This window comes from Myiozetetes cayanensis, unplaced genomic scaffold (assembly GCF_022539395.1).
Source record: "Myiozetetes cayanensis isolate MyiCay16 unplaced genomic scaffold, myiCay2020 scf27, whole genome shotgun sequence".
NCBI lineage: Eukaryota > Metazoa > Chordata > Aves > Passeriformes > Tyrannidae > Myiozetetes > Myiozetetes cayanensis.
Window position 1 is genome coordinate 1296425 of NW_026087488.1, and position 12864 is coordinate 1309288.

The following is a 12864-nucleotide window of genomic DNA, read 5'->3' on the forward strand; positions in this document are numbered from 1 at the left end:
GGGAAAGCCAAGCGGCTGGAGCACCGGTGTCACCCCTGCGTGCCAGGGTCCTGCTGGCCCGGTGCTCCCTCGCTGCCAGCCCCCGTGAGAGCTCACAGGCAGGGGTGTGAACAGGAGGGCTTTATTGTCCCCTCTGTCCTCACTTTGGCTTTCACGTGTGTGGGGAACATCCCGTGTTCTTGATGCTGCTCGAACAGCCACGTCACCCCCCAGCTCTGCTGCGGTGCAGGGACAATTCTCAGCAGTGCAATACTTGGGGTTGGGATTTTATCAGCTTTTCCACATGAAAGAAGATTGGACCTGGCTGGAAAATGACCTGGCAGGACTCCCTGAGGCATCCCAGAAGAAAAGCGGTGGCTTTCACAGGACATGGGCCTGATGGTCTAGTGAAAGTTGGTCATTCCCCAAACTTTTGGGGCATTCCCCATGCTTTGCTGTTTGTAAGAAAACCCCAAGAAATGTGAGAACCCTCTTGACGTGTTCGGGAGGAGGGAGATCTGTCTGGAGAGATGCTGAGTCCTGCTGATGGACACTGAGCACCTGCTGCAGTGACCTGAAAGCATGGACATCTGGGGATGGTGGTGGAGGAAAAGGTTTACAGCAAGCTCCAGGAGAACACTCTGGTGTGCGACTCAACCCAACGGGTCCCTCATAGGGGTTCAGGCTCAGGGATCGGGGTCCCCAAGGCAGAGGGGACCCCCGCGGGGAAATCCTGACCCCCTAGGGCAGCAGAGCCCCCTCTGAGGGATCAGCCCTCCCAGGGGATCAGGCTCCCCGCGGGGATGGAGGGTCCCGAGGCGGCGAAGCCCCCGAGGCACCACGGTCCCCTCACCCCGTCCCCTCAGCCCGGCCCCGGCCCCTCCCGGCGCCCCCGCCCCCGGCCCCGCCCCTCCCGCCGCGCGCCGCCCCGCGGCATTGTGGGATGAAACAGGATGTAGGCAGAACAGCGCGGGCGGACGGGCCGACGCGGCGGGCCGCGCCGCGCCGCAGCCAATAGGAGCGCGGCGCGCGGGGCGGCGCGGCCAATGGTGGCGCGGCGGCCCGCGCGCCGCAGCGGGCGGGGCGGTATTTGAGCGCGGCGCGGCGCCGGGGCGCAGAGCGCGCGGGGCGCCGAGCGGAGCGGAGCGGGCTGAGGCAGCGGGGCCGCGCCTCCTCACACCCCATCCTCCTCCTCCTCGGTGCCGTGCCTCGCCCTCCCGGGGTGGCCCTGTCACTGTGAAGGTGAGCGACGGCCTCCGCCGGGGCGCCGGGGGTCTTCGAGCCTCGTCCGGCACCGGCCGCTCCGTGTGCGAGGTGGCGGCGGGTCCGCCCCGGGGGAGGGTCGCGGTCGCGGCCGTGGCCGGGCGGGACCGGCCCGTGGATGGCGCTCGGAGCCCGCCCCGCCCCGGGGGTCCGCGCTGGTGCGGTGCCGGCCCTGCTCCGGGCAAGGTCACCGCGGCCTCGGGCGCCCCTGGGGCTCCCCCCGTGAAGGTCACGCAGGGCTCCGGCTCCCGGCAGCGCCTTCCCGAGCCCCGCTGCCCTGCGCGGAGAGGGGCTGTGCCGCACCCCCTGCCAGGGCCCTCCTCGGCCGCGGGGGGGGATGCGGTGGGTGCTGGGCTTGGGCCTCGTCCCGATCCGTGGGATCTGTGCTGTCCTGATGGGGAAGTGACGGATGCTGGGCTTGGCTTCTCGTACCCGTCCTCGGGATCCGTGCTGTCCTTATGGGGAAGTGGTGGGTGCTGGGCTTCAGCCCCGTCCCGTTTCTAGGGCTCTGTCCCAATCTGGACAGGGAAGGAATGGTTACCAGGGGCCTTGTGTCTCATGCCATTCCCAAAGCTCCAGCCTGCCCTGCTGGAGCTGTCATTAGGTGCTGGGCTTGGGCCTCATGCTCCTGAGACTTCATTCTACCCTGATGAGGGAAAGGTTGGGTGCTGGCTTAGCCCCAGTCCCCCTCCCAAGGCCTCATCCTGCCCTGGAGTGGCATCTGGGGCTGTGGTCTCCCTCCTTGTAGCCCACATCCTGCCCTGGGTTGGGGAAGGGGTAGCTGCTGGGGCTCTGCTGTTACCCCTTCCCAGGCCCATCCTGCCCTGAGCTGTGTGCTCGGGGCTTTGTGGTTTTCCTCAGATAGGACCAGGTTGGGAGGCAAGACCCCGAGGGCCACCTGTGATCCTGTGGTTTAAAAGGGTTCTGATGTGTATGTAGTGGCACTGGCCTGCCTCATGGGGAGGACCCACCTGTAACTCCCCAGAGAAGGAGCCCAGACTGGGGCTTATGACTGCCCTGGTGTTCAGGTGGGTGCAGAGGGTGACACTTGGAGCTGCTCCCTGTCCCGTGGCAGGTGCAGGGCAGCACAGGTGCTGCCAGCCCCTGTGGTGGTTGGCCACGGAGGGTGCTGGGCAGGGCAGGGCAGGCTGGCCAGAGATCTCCTCAAAGATAATCATTTCTCCTCTGGCGCTGTCGCCCGCGGCAGCACGGGCCTGCACTGGGATGCTCCTTGCCTAAACAATGAGGAAGGGAGATGCCTTTTGCAGGTCAGTCCAGGCTGGTTATGCAATGGCAGGTGCCCCCTGAACTCTGGGCAGTGGAGGTGTGTGAAGGCCTGGAGTGTGTGAGAGCTTGTTTGCCCTTTTTCCCTAAGGATGCTTTCCTGGAAGAATGACCTGCAGGTGGATTTCTGCTGCTTCCCTCTTCCAGCAGACTGGACCCCTGGAAGGCTTTTCCCAATCTGCAGGTGGCTTGGGCTGTTCTGAGCTGTGTCTTTTTCCCGCAGGGTTTCTGGGCTGCAGGCAACCCCCCACTGGCTTAAACCACAGTATGGAGAGGAACAAAGTGCCTGGAAGTGGCTTTTCCAGGGCTGTGGCAGGGGCACGTGCTCTCTGTTGGCATTGGAGCTCAGTTCCTGTCATCCCTCCCGATGCTGTTAGTGTGTGTTAATAGCAGTGCTCTATTAAAGACTGTATCTAAATTGTATAAATTAAGGTGGCAATAGAAGTCTTCAAGTGCAGGCAGAGGGAAGAATTGAAGTATTGTAATCAGAGGGCTGCAATTATGTAACTGGATTCTCTTTCTCTCTGGGTAGCAAGCTCGTTTAATTGCTGTAACAAAGCTACTCCTTCAGTTTTCTGGGACTCTTCCAGGAAGTGATCATTGCAGCAGATTTTTTTTTTCCCTCCACAGCAGAGCTAAAAATGTGTAGTTTCACTATTTCCAAACACGCTTGGTAGTATCACCTCAAGACTCACAGCGCTGTAAAAGGATTTAGGAAACTTAATGGTGCTCTGCAGGCTTAATGGGAGGCACTCCTTGCCATTAAGAAGCTTATTCCCACAAAGTTTGAATGTGCTGTGGTGAGAGGTGCTGCAAGGTGAGCAGCTGTGGTCCTTCTTGGAGCAGTTACCTGGTCCTCCAGGTGACGTGTGACCCCTGACCAGGCCTTCTGTGGGGCATGGGGGCAAGGTCTGGCTCTGGAGGACTGCATGGGGCTCCTCCTCCAGGGCTTGAAGAAAGGCTGCAGGGCTGGGATTGGAATCCCAGTTTTCTAGGATAATATGAACTGTACTGGAAACTTCCTGGTGCTGAACAGCTCCCTAGAGAGGCCACAGCAGACCTAATGGCTGCAGTGGCTGGTACAAAGCACCTGAACTAACTTACAGAGCGAAGGGGGCTGCACACCCGGCTCCAGTGCAGCATTTCCCAGTTTCCTGAAGGTCCTGGACAGCACTACCACACTGGTTTTGGCACCGTGTGTTGTGGTTCCCGGGTGGGGAGGGCTGGCTCTGTGGTGGGAGTCGCTTCCCCTGCCCTGTTTTCAGGCTGCAGTGTGTTGTTAACCTGCTTCTGGCTCGTCAGACCAGCTTTGTCCCGTGGGAACAGCTGAGGGCTGGGTTTCATGGCAGAGCAGCAGGGAGGGGAGGGGGTGATGATGGCTGAATGTGGAACAGCACTCCTCCCAGGCTAAACTCGCAGCAGGAACTGTGACACCTGGCATGGGGTGGAATGAAAGCACTGCTGCTCTTAGTGTGCTGCCTGGGATCTGTTGCTTGCAGGGCTCTGAGCAGAAGATGTGCCAAACCACTGGTGCACCTGGAAGGGAAACTTGGCTGTGTCCTGTTGTTGTTCAGGAGGGCTGTGGCTCTCTGCAGATCCCGTCTCCTCCCACACAGAAGGTTTTCCTGCGTGTGTTTAATGCAGGTGGTGATGTTTGACTGTCTCTGATCTAACCTCCAGCCAGTGCTCTGGCTGCAAGGGGCACCTTGGCCTGGGACTGCTGTTCACAACCCCAGTAAACTCGCCCAGGCCATACAGGGGTTTGTAGTGTCGGCTTGTGACGCAGCCTGCCCAGAAAGGACAACCTCCGATGCACAGGAAGCGTCTCCTGCCTTGGGAAGGGATTAAAGGAGTCTATGTTCTGCCTTAGGTTCACCATGTCTGACAGAAAGGCTGTGATCAAGAATGCGGACATGTCCGAGGACATGCAGCAGGACGCTGTAGACTGTGCTACACAGGCCATGGAGAAGTACAACATAGAAAAGGACATTGCAGCATATATCAAGAAGGTAACTCGGGGCTGAGGGGGCTGTGCTGGCTGAGACTTCCCAAAGCTCCCGAGTCTGTTCCTGTCGGGAGCTGAGTGGCCGAGGCTTCATGCTTGCATGTTGGGAGGGAGAAGATGCTTGGCTTCTTGTCTGCTTTACTGCTGTTTGCAAGAGGATGGAATGACTTCTCCAAGGTCAGGGAAGGGCTGTGGCAGAGCTCTGGCAAGCTCTGAGCAAACTACGAGTGCTGTCCCTCAGGATTTGCCAGCCTGGAAAGGGCTGGCTGCAGCCTCTGCTTAGGGCCTGCTCCACAGATGCTGCTGCTTGACTTGCAGCACCAGTGCAGGTGGGATGACTCTGATGTTTCGCTTGGTGGGCAGCAGTGCACGTGTGTTCCTGGCTCTGGGATGGGAGCTGAGGAGGAGGATGGGCCTTGTGGTGGCTGCTGGGGTTGTGGAAACAGTGTTAGAAACAGTGTGAGCAGCTGCCCTGGCTGGTGGAGAGGTGCTTCCCCATTTGCAAGAGCCTGTTAATTGTCTCATGCTTGATGGCATCTGGGGAGCTGTTGGTTCCCTCTGTAGCAGCTTCTCAGAATGGTCAGGCAAAGTGCTTTTGGAGGAGGGAAGTGTGACTTCAGAGGCAGTGCAGTCCTGGCACTTGGGCTGGCATTTGGGCCTTGCTTGTAATCTAAGCTTGAAGGTAAAGGATTCAAAGGTGTCTCCTGACTTCTCAGATCACTTTGAGGCATGACTTACCTCAAAGTGCTCGGGGCAACGCAGCCTGTAAAGTGAGCGAGTGCAACAGAAGGCATCCAGAAAGAAGTTGGCCTTTATACCCTGAGAGTGTGTTGGGAGGAGGGAAGCAATTTGATGCACCTTCGTGCCCTGGCAAGAAAGCCTTTTCCTTACTTCAAAGGTTCCCTGCAAAGAACTCAAACTCTTGCTGCTGTCTGAGACTAGCACTTGCTTTAATCTTGGGTGTTGAGTCTGTTCTTCTGGCTCTGTCTCAGGGGAGGGAAGGGTGTTATGTGCTAATTAGAGGGAGGAAAATGATCTTTAACCCTATCCTACCTGTTAAGTAGGAGAAGACTATTGAACCAGCATTCAGCTTGCTCACCTCTGACCTCTTGTTCTCCATGTGCTCTCTGGGCTGTGGATCTGCCTGCTCGTTTTCAATGTGGGTTCTTGCCCCTGTATGTGTAGAAAAGTCCCCAACAGCAGAAGCCAGGCTCCTTCCTTTTTTCTAGGTGACCTTTCAGCTCAGATGCCTTGCTGGAGCAGACATGCCAAAACCTTTATTTTTTGTGAGTGGGTTTGGAATGGGAGAGGAGAGCTATTCCCCTGAGTAGCCTACACACAGGGCCTGGAGAGGGCTGTTCCAAGGAGAACTCTCACCTCTGCTCCCCCTGCCCAGGGCTGATGGATGCTCCAAGGCTCAGGAGATGTTTTGCTCGTATATGATCCTTCAAACAATCCAGTGCAGAGGGCTGGTTGCTTAATAGAACGGTGTCTTCCAGTGGGGAATCTCAAGATGCTGCAGGTGGGAGGAGAGGCGATAGTGTGTGAACAGAACCAGCTCAGAATTTGTGCTCAGAACTATTTTCATGTGGGCTTTCTTGGCCTTAATGCCTCTCTTCTCTTTCTTCAGGAATTTGACAAGAAATACAACCCAACTTGGCACTGCATTGTTGGCAGAAACTTTGGCAGCTATGTAACACACGAGACAAAGCACTTCATCTATTTTTACTTGGGTCAGGTTGCAATTCTTCTCTTCAAGTCTGGATAGGAAGTAGGAGCGAGTGAGATTTGGACTGTAATGCACTGATGGCTGAAGCCACGACTCCCTCTAACATGGCTATGCCGCTGCATGGACTGTATACTATATTTAATGTGTATATGTTGCAGTAAAAATCTACTTCTGTTTAGTTGCCTGGGAAGAAGGCGGCATTTTTTTGTTACTGCTTTTTTTGGTTGTATTGCACTAGGAAACCTGTAAATGCTTAAACAATGGCCTTTACGTGGGAAGAAATAAAACTATTCCACAACAGCTCCCTCAGTGGTAACTCCTTCTTTGAGGCTGGGAAAACTTCTTTGGGCAGGCCAAAAGCCCCTGACTTCCCTACTGAGTCCTGTTAGACTGTTAATCTTGTAAAGAGGAGCAAAGCCAGTGTGAGCCTCTGTCCCACCCTGCAGACTGTAGAGAGCTGGCTCTCCCAGTACCCTCGGGGCGGGTCTTAGACCTTCCCTGAAAGCTGGTGGGGTGGCTCTTGGTGCCGTGGCTTCCACACCCAAGTTGAACTCCACCTCGGACTGTGATCCAGGCTCGCAGCTGGCACCCTCCGTGTTCGCGCTCAGTGCCCATCGCTGTATCTTTGGCTCTGCTGAAATGTTGACCTAGACTTGTGTAAGCAACTCAGCCTGGTCTAGAAGGCTTCCAAACCACCCCCCGAGCTGCTGCTTGCTGCAGAAAGCAGCATCCTGTGGCTGAAGTCTTTAGACCTTGATATTGAGCTCTAAAGCCACGTGGCCCAGCCCCGCAATGGAGTAGGATATCAAATTGGTGACTACTGACAACAGCTCTATTTGGCATGTTTGTAGCCAGTTGTCTCAACACTGCCTTAACTTGATGCTCTCCTTAAAGCAAGCTAAGTCGTGTGGAAGACTTGTAAGTGGCCACTGTCTTTTTCTTATTTTATTTTATTTTTATTTTCTGTAGCTGATAAGCTATTTCTGGAGGACTGTCCTCCATGTTCTGATATCTGCTTTTGTTCTTAAAGCACAGTACCAAGAAGTTAAATTTACATGTGATGTTTGTGTGAAGGAAACTTATGTGACATCTGCTTCAAAGGCAGACAAATGTCTTGGTCTCCAATAGGTTCAGCAGTGATGTTGTCTTAGTACGTACTGACTTGGGATTACGCTGCAGGAAGTTCTGATCTGGGTGCGGAGAAATACTCTGTGATGGCAAGTCAGACCCTGGTGCTTGTCATAAGCTCTATTTATTGGTTTGCTGACTAATGCATTGGCAATATCACTGAGCTGCTGAGCCCACCTTGTGTCTCTAAGATGAATTTGATGTTGAGAATAAATCACTGCTGGGTGGGGAAGGGCAGAGTGAAGGGAGCGCTTTGAGAAATGACTTGGTGACCCAGGTTCACGACTTCCTGAAGTAAAAGTCCTTCTTGTCTCTGTGCAAAATCCAAAGTATGCCTAATTTTGTATTATGGGTAGAACAATGTTGTAACTAGAAAGAATGTAGCTGTCATAATTTCATGTTGATGGAAATGTCTGCACTGGGGTAACGTGCCTTGGACCGTCCGGGGCGCTCGTGTGGTCTTGTCTCTTCAGAACTCCACTCTGGGTCTGAAAGGAGAATGTTTTGGGTTTGTTTTTTTCCAAGCATGAGTCTAATGTGAATCTGTTCACGGTCTCTCGTGGAGCAAGATCTGTTCCCTTCATAACTGCAATGGCTCAAATACCATTTATTTTTTTTCAAACATTAAAGGTGAATTGACACATTTAAACAGCCTCTGGTTTCTTCTTCCTTACCAGCTGTCCTGAGCAAAACCTGTGAGTTGTCTGCCCTGGAAGGTGCTGATGACCCAAAGGAGGCAGGTCTGTGAGGAATGGCCTGAGGAGCATGTGTGGCCCCTCTGTGCTGGTGCTGACTTCCAGCCTGGCTCAGGCTGAAGGAGAGGGAGGGATCAAGGGAATTGTGTCCTGCTGCACCCTGATGGGATGTTCTGTGCCAAGTAACCTGGATCTGAAGGTGCTGGGACTGACCTCTTAATGGCTTCAGACAGCTGGGGGCTGGTACAGCAGCTGGGATCCTGGCTCCTGCACACAAAGGTGTCTCCCTGCTTCCCAGGAAAGCAGGTTTTCCCTTCAGGCCTCCTCCCTGTGTTGGAGAGAAAGCTGAGAGCTGAACTGATGTGTTTAATACTTCTCTCACCACGGGGGCTGTGGGCTTGCCCTCAAACAACCCCCTCAGCTTGTTATCTTGCTCCTGCTGCAACCTCCATTTGTGGTTGTGGCCTGTGTGATATTTTGGAAAGGCTGTGGGCTCTCCCCAGCTCCAGCAGCGTAGCAGCTCTGCTGTGGCACAGTAACACCAGCGTGACTCACGGGGAGCAGCTCCCGGGGCTGCACCGGCGCTCGCAGCACCACCCCGGCTGTTACACACGGCCCATCTGCTCCCCCCGCGCCTGCCAGGGCCCGAAAGCAGGGGTGGTTTCTACTTTGGGGGAGCTGGGAGTGATGTTCTTTTCTTGGTAGCCCCAGCCTTTTAGCTGGAAGTGGAGTTGCTGTGCTGAAGCACCAGGCAGGCTGTGCTGGGGCTGTGCGTTCCAGGCCTGGCACTGTGGCTCCGAGGGAATGTGCAGCCATCTGGGGCTGAGCTAACCGAGCAAATGGCAGAGGAACTGCTCCTGAGTGCCTGCTGCAGCACGGGAGGCTGCTGATCCACACCCCAGGTGAAACACTTTCCCAGCCTGAGTTCCATCTGGGAAACCCCCTCCTTCCAGCCGCGTATCCACAAGCTGTGGTGCTGCTGGAAACTGGTCCCTGGTGGGAAGGGGAGGCCCTGCCAGGGCTGGAGGGATGGTGTGCCCTGGAGCTGACACATGCAAGTAGAAAGTGGGTTTGGTGCTTCCTTGGATGTGTCACTGCAGCGGGAGTCCTGCTTCAGGCTAAGGAAAAGGAACTGTAGCTCTCATCTTCAGGAATTTGGCAGTAAAACGTAGCCCTCTTTCCCCTGAATCATCTTCCTCGTAGCACTGGGGCCCTGGACATAAATTGCCTGAATTTGAGCAGCGCTTCCCTCTACACAGCCAAGAGCAGGGGGAGGTCTGAACATGGAGCTTTGTGTCCTGCTGCCCTCCCCTCCCGCTCCCCTGCAGCTGCCTGACAGCTTTTGGCTTTGACTTTTTCCACTGCTGGGCTCCACTTTGTCTCCAGTTTCCACCAGGCACAGGTGTCCTGGATGAAGCCTCGGAGCGTTAACTGTTTCCATGCTGGAGAACCCAACAGCATCCACTCAGTTTTGAGCTATTTGGAAACATCTGGATCTAGGACACTGAGGGGAAGGTATGTATCTGAGGGGGGGAACATCTGGGGAAAGAAACTGCTTCCAGATGTGTTTGGGCAGAACCGCCATTGAAATGTAAACTCAGGGTGTGTTGTCCTGCCTGGAGGCGCTCAGGAAGTGCAGGGTTGCAGGGGAGTCTGAGGCTGCTGCTGGGGGCGAGCTCTGGGTGCAGATGTTTCTCCAGATGTGTGTTCACCGCGGGGGATGGTGTGGTTCGTGGTTGGTGAGAGTGTCACATTGTTTTCTCTCCTAGGAGCCAGCTTACGCAGTTTCTTATGCTGAGTATTTCTTCCAGATGGGGAAGTGCCCTACAAAGCAGAGCTTTGTGGCACTGAGAGCAGGCAGGCTGGGGTTTGGGAGCTGTGCTCTGTGGGTGTTGCTCCTAGACATTACCTGGCATTCATTCTTCTACAGAGTGAGCATGGTGGAAAGCCGTGGGAGAAGGTGTGTGACTCCATCAGCAGGCAGCCTTGCTCCCTGCCTGCCTGGCACAATGTTCTTCCCCTTCTCTGTGACCGCCTGGGACTCCAAGAAGGGACAAAGTGACAGCACAGGGACCTGGGAGTTGCACCTTCCTCCTCTGGGAACACCCATGCTGCAGGTCAGTGCTCTCCTTCCCTCCCAGCCAGCCTGCAGCATTGCCATTGCAGTGCTAACCTTCCCCAGGCACGTGGGAGCAGAGCCTGTCGCTGGAAAACCCAGTACCCAGTGGAGCTGTTCCTTCTCCCAACCCTTTTTGCAGGAGGTTTGAGACGAAGAGAGAAAACCCAGAAATAATTTTTATCTGGCTTTCAGCAGCCTCTGTTGGGTAAATCCTGAGGAGGCCGGTGGCACACAGTGAGGGAAGCAGGGCTGTGCCATCCCTGCCCACCCGAGGTTTCCCTCCTTTGTTCTATTTACTGAGCAAGGATCCTGACACCCTTTCCCAGACGGTGACTCACAGCAGCTCTGTCTGCCATGCGTCTCGGAGCGCTTTATAGATACAGGAGCTGCAGGAGCCTCGCAGGAGCCAACTGTGTTTATTAAAAGATGATCAGATGTTTCCTTCCTTAAGGCAGTGTCTAGCTGAGGCTGAGTAATAACTCATTACCAACGAGACAAATAACTGCTCCTCATCAGGTCACTGCCTTTGCCAGCCCTTCTCGTGGTGGTGGCAGGTGCTCCGAGCACTGGTGGGCTCAGCACCCAGCATGGGGTAAGGAAACCCCGCTCCAGTCCCTGTGCCTGAGCAGGGGCAGCCCTGAGTTAAGCTCAAGGAACAGTTTTATCTGGCCCTGGTGCAGCGTTTTCCCTCCTGCCTGTGGAATCAGGCTGCTCTAGTGGCCTCGCAGGCCACGTCACTCCGTCCTGGTGCTGGGGACTCAGAGCTCGTTGTTGCCTGGTGGAAAAATCCCTGGTGGGCCAGGGCAGTGCCAGGGAGGTGTCCTGGGAGCACTGCTGGGCCGAGGGGGAGGCAGGAGGTCACGCTCTGCCACATCCCCTGTCCCCATATGCCCTGTGCTGATGGGCCTCTGGAGGGCTGGGCTGGAGAGAGGCAGGAGAGCAGGTCCAGTGCTGGTCCCCTGGCAGGACATGGGGCTGGACCCTCAGCCAGCTCAGAGGCTTCCCTCCAAGGCCATCCCCTGGTGCGGCTCTTCCCTGCCAGCTGCCGTGGCATCCCTCCATGTCCTTTGTTCCCTCCCTTGCTTACGCCTCTCCCTTGATTTATGGCTGTTGCGGAGCAGCCCGGCTGCAGCTCAGCTGCCTGCCCAGACCCCGGCTGGGCTCCGTGCCCTCGACCCCAGCCTGTGGGCAGGGAGGCTCCTGTGGGCAGGGAGGCTCTCAGGGAGCGCTCCGAGCCCCCCCCTGCTTTTGGGCCCCCCTACATTTAACCATGTGCGTGGCCTTTCCTTTCACTTTCCAGCCCGGGTGTGAATGAAGTGCTTTCAGGAGGAGGAGATTGCTGGGATCCCTGCTCTCCCTCTGCATTGGTTGCAGCCCGTAGAAGCATCCCAGGAATTCGCCTCTGCCGTCCCTGTGCGGGGTGAGCCACTGAAAGCCCCCCTTTGTTCCCTCAGCCCTGGCCACCGAGTCCCACACATGGATGGGCTGGAATCTGCAGAGCTGGACGTGCACTCCCACAGGGTGCCACGCTGCACCGAGACCCTGGGGAAAGCTTTTCCCACGTCTCCCCCTGGTTGGGGTGAGCAGGTCCAGCCCTGCAGAAAGGCTTTCTGGGCTTTGCTGGCGGGCCAGGCCGGGCGTGTGGCACGCGGCGTGAGCCCGGCTTTGGCTTAGCCCTTCGCTGCCTGAGCTGAGTCAGGGACGGAAATCCCTGCTTACAGCGGTCCTTCCCCACGCAGGGTTTGATCACAGCTCTGGGGTGTGATGTCGTGCCCACCGTGCGCGGTTTCCGCTGCCGGGGCCGCTCCAGCCGGGAAGGGCAGGGCAGGGAAGGCCGAGGGGCTGGCGGGAGCCAGGCCGAGCCTCTGCCGCAGCCCGCACACAGCCCGCTGGCACCCGGCCCAGAACGGGGCTCTGGGAAAAACAAACGCCTTTGTTGTTGCTGAGGAAAGCCCGGAACGCTCAGACAAGGACACAACCTCTTCCCGAGGCTGGGTTTCAAAGCCCTGGTTTCTCGAAGGGTTCAAAATGACCCGGCCAAAAGCATCTGCTCCTCCGGGGGTCAGCCCGGGGGGAGTAAATCCTGACCCCCCCCTTGCAAGGGGTCCCTCTGAAACCACGGCCTGCAGGGGGACCGAGGGATGGCACCCATGTGGCCCCTTCCAGCAGGGTCCCCACCCAGGAGTGCTGGCAGGGGGTCCCTGGAGCTGTTTCCTTTTATCATTAGCAGAAGGAAAGTGTTGGGTGACTCAGCAAGTGTTGGGTGCCAGGCCAGGGCTCAGTCGCTGCCTCTGATTGATAAATGCGGTTCAGGCAGAGCCTGGGCTGGCTAAAGATACTGTGGTGCTTAAATATTTTATAGAAAATCATTAAGCAATTAAATCTGGCGGATCTCACACCGTAGAAAAAGCAGCTTGAAGTCTGTGCAGTAAACAGGGCAACGCTTCCTGCTCGTTTGGGATGTCTTCTTGGAGTCTTAACTACAATCCTTGCTTCAGAATAACTATAATTATCTCTTAATTGCCGTTATTGTTTAACATTTTTAGCATTTGCAAGTGCAAACTGTTACAGTTTTCCATGCAGATACAATCAGTAGCCAGGGCTCACAATGAAAGCAATTAAAATCCTGTGATTATCACAAGGCTGCGTGTCTATCCACCAG

At 56.1% G+C, this 12864-nt stretch overlaps 1 protein-coding gene across 2 annotated transcripts; it reads left to right on the forward strand.

Moving 5' to 3' along the window:
- Positions 1-1071: 1071 nt before the first annotated feature.
- Positions 1072-8037, forward strand: DYNLL2 (dynein light chain LC8-type 2). 2 transcript variants are annotated; one of them, XM_050321853.1, is made up of 3 exons: positions 1072-1221; positions 4397-4535; positions 6162-8037. In XM_050321853.1, the coding sequence occupies exons 2-3, from the start codon at positions 4404-4406 to the stop codon at positions 6297-6299; spliced, it is 270 nt and encodes an 89-aa protein (XP_050177810.1). In that variant the 5' UTR covers positions 1072-1221; positions 4397-4403; the 3' UTR covers positions 6300-8037. The 2 variants fall into 2 exon arrangements, with proteins under 2 accessions (XP_050177810.1, XP_050177809.1); XM_050321852.1 differs by lacking the exon at positions 1072-1221 and having other exon boundaries at positions 4383-4535.
- Positions 8038-12864: the final 4827 nt, after the last annotated feature.

Coding starts and splice junctions, on each gene's coding strand:
- DYNLL2 (XM_050321852.1), top strand. CDS start 4,383: ATGTTCTGCCTTAGGTTCACCATGTCTGACAGAAAGGCTGTGATCAAG. Junction 4,536..6,161: donor TTGCAGCATATATCAAGAAG/GTAACTCGGGGC, acceptor CTCTTTCTTCAG/GAATTTGACAAGAAATACAA.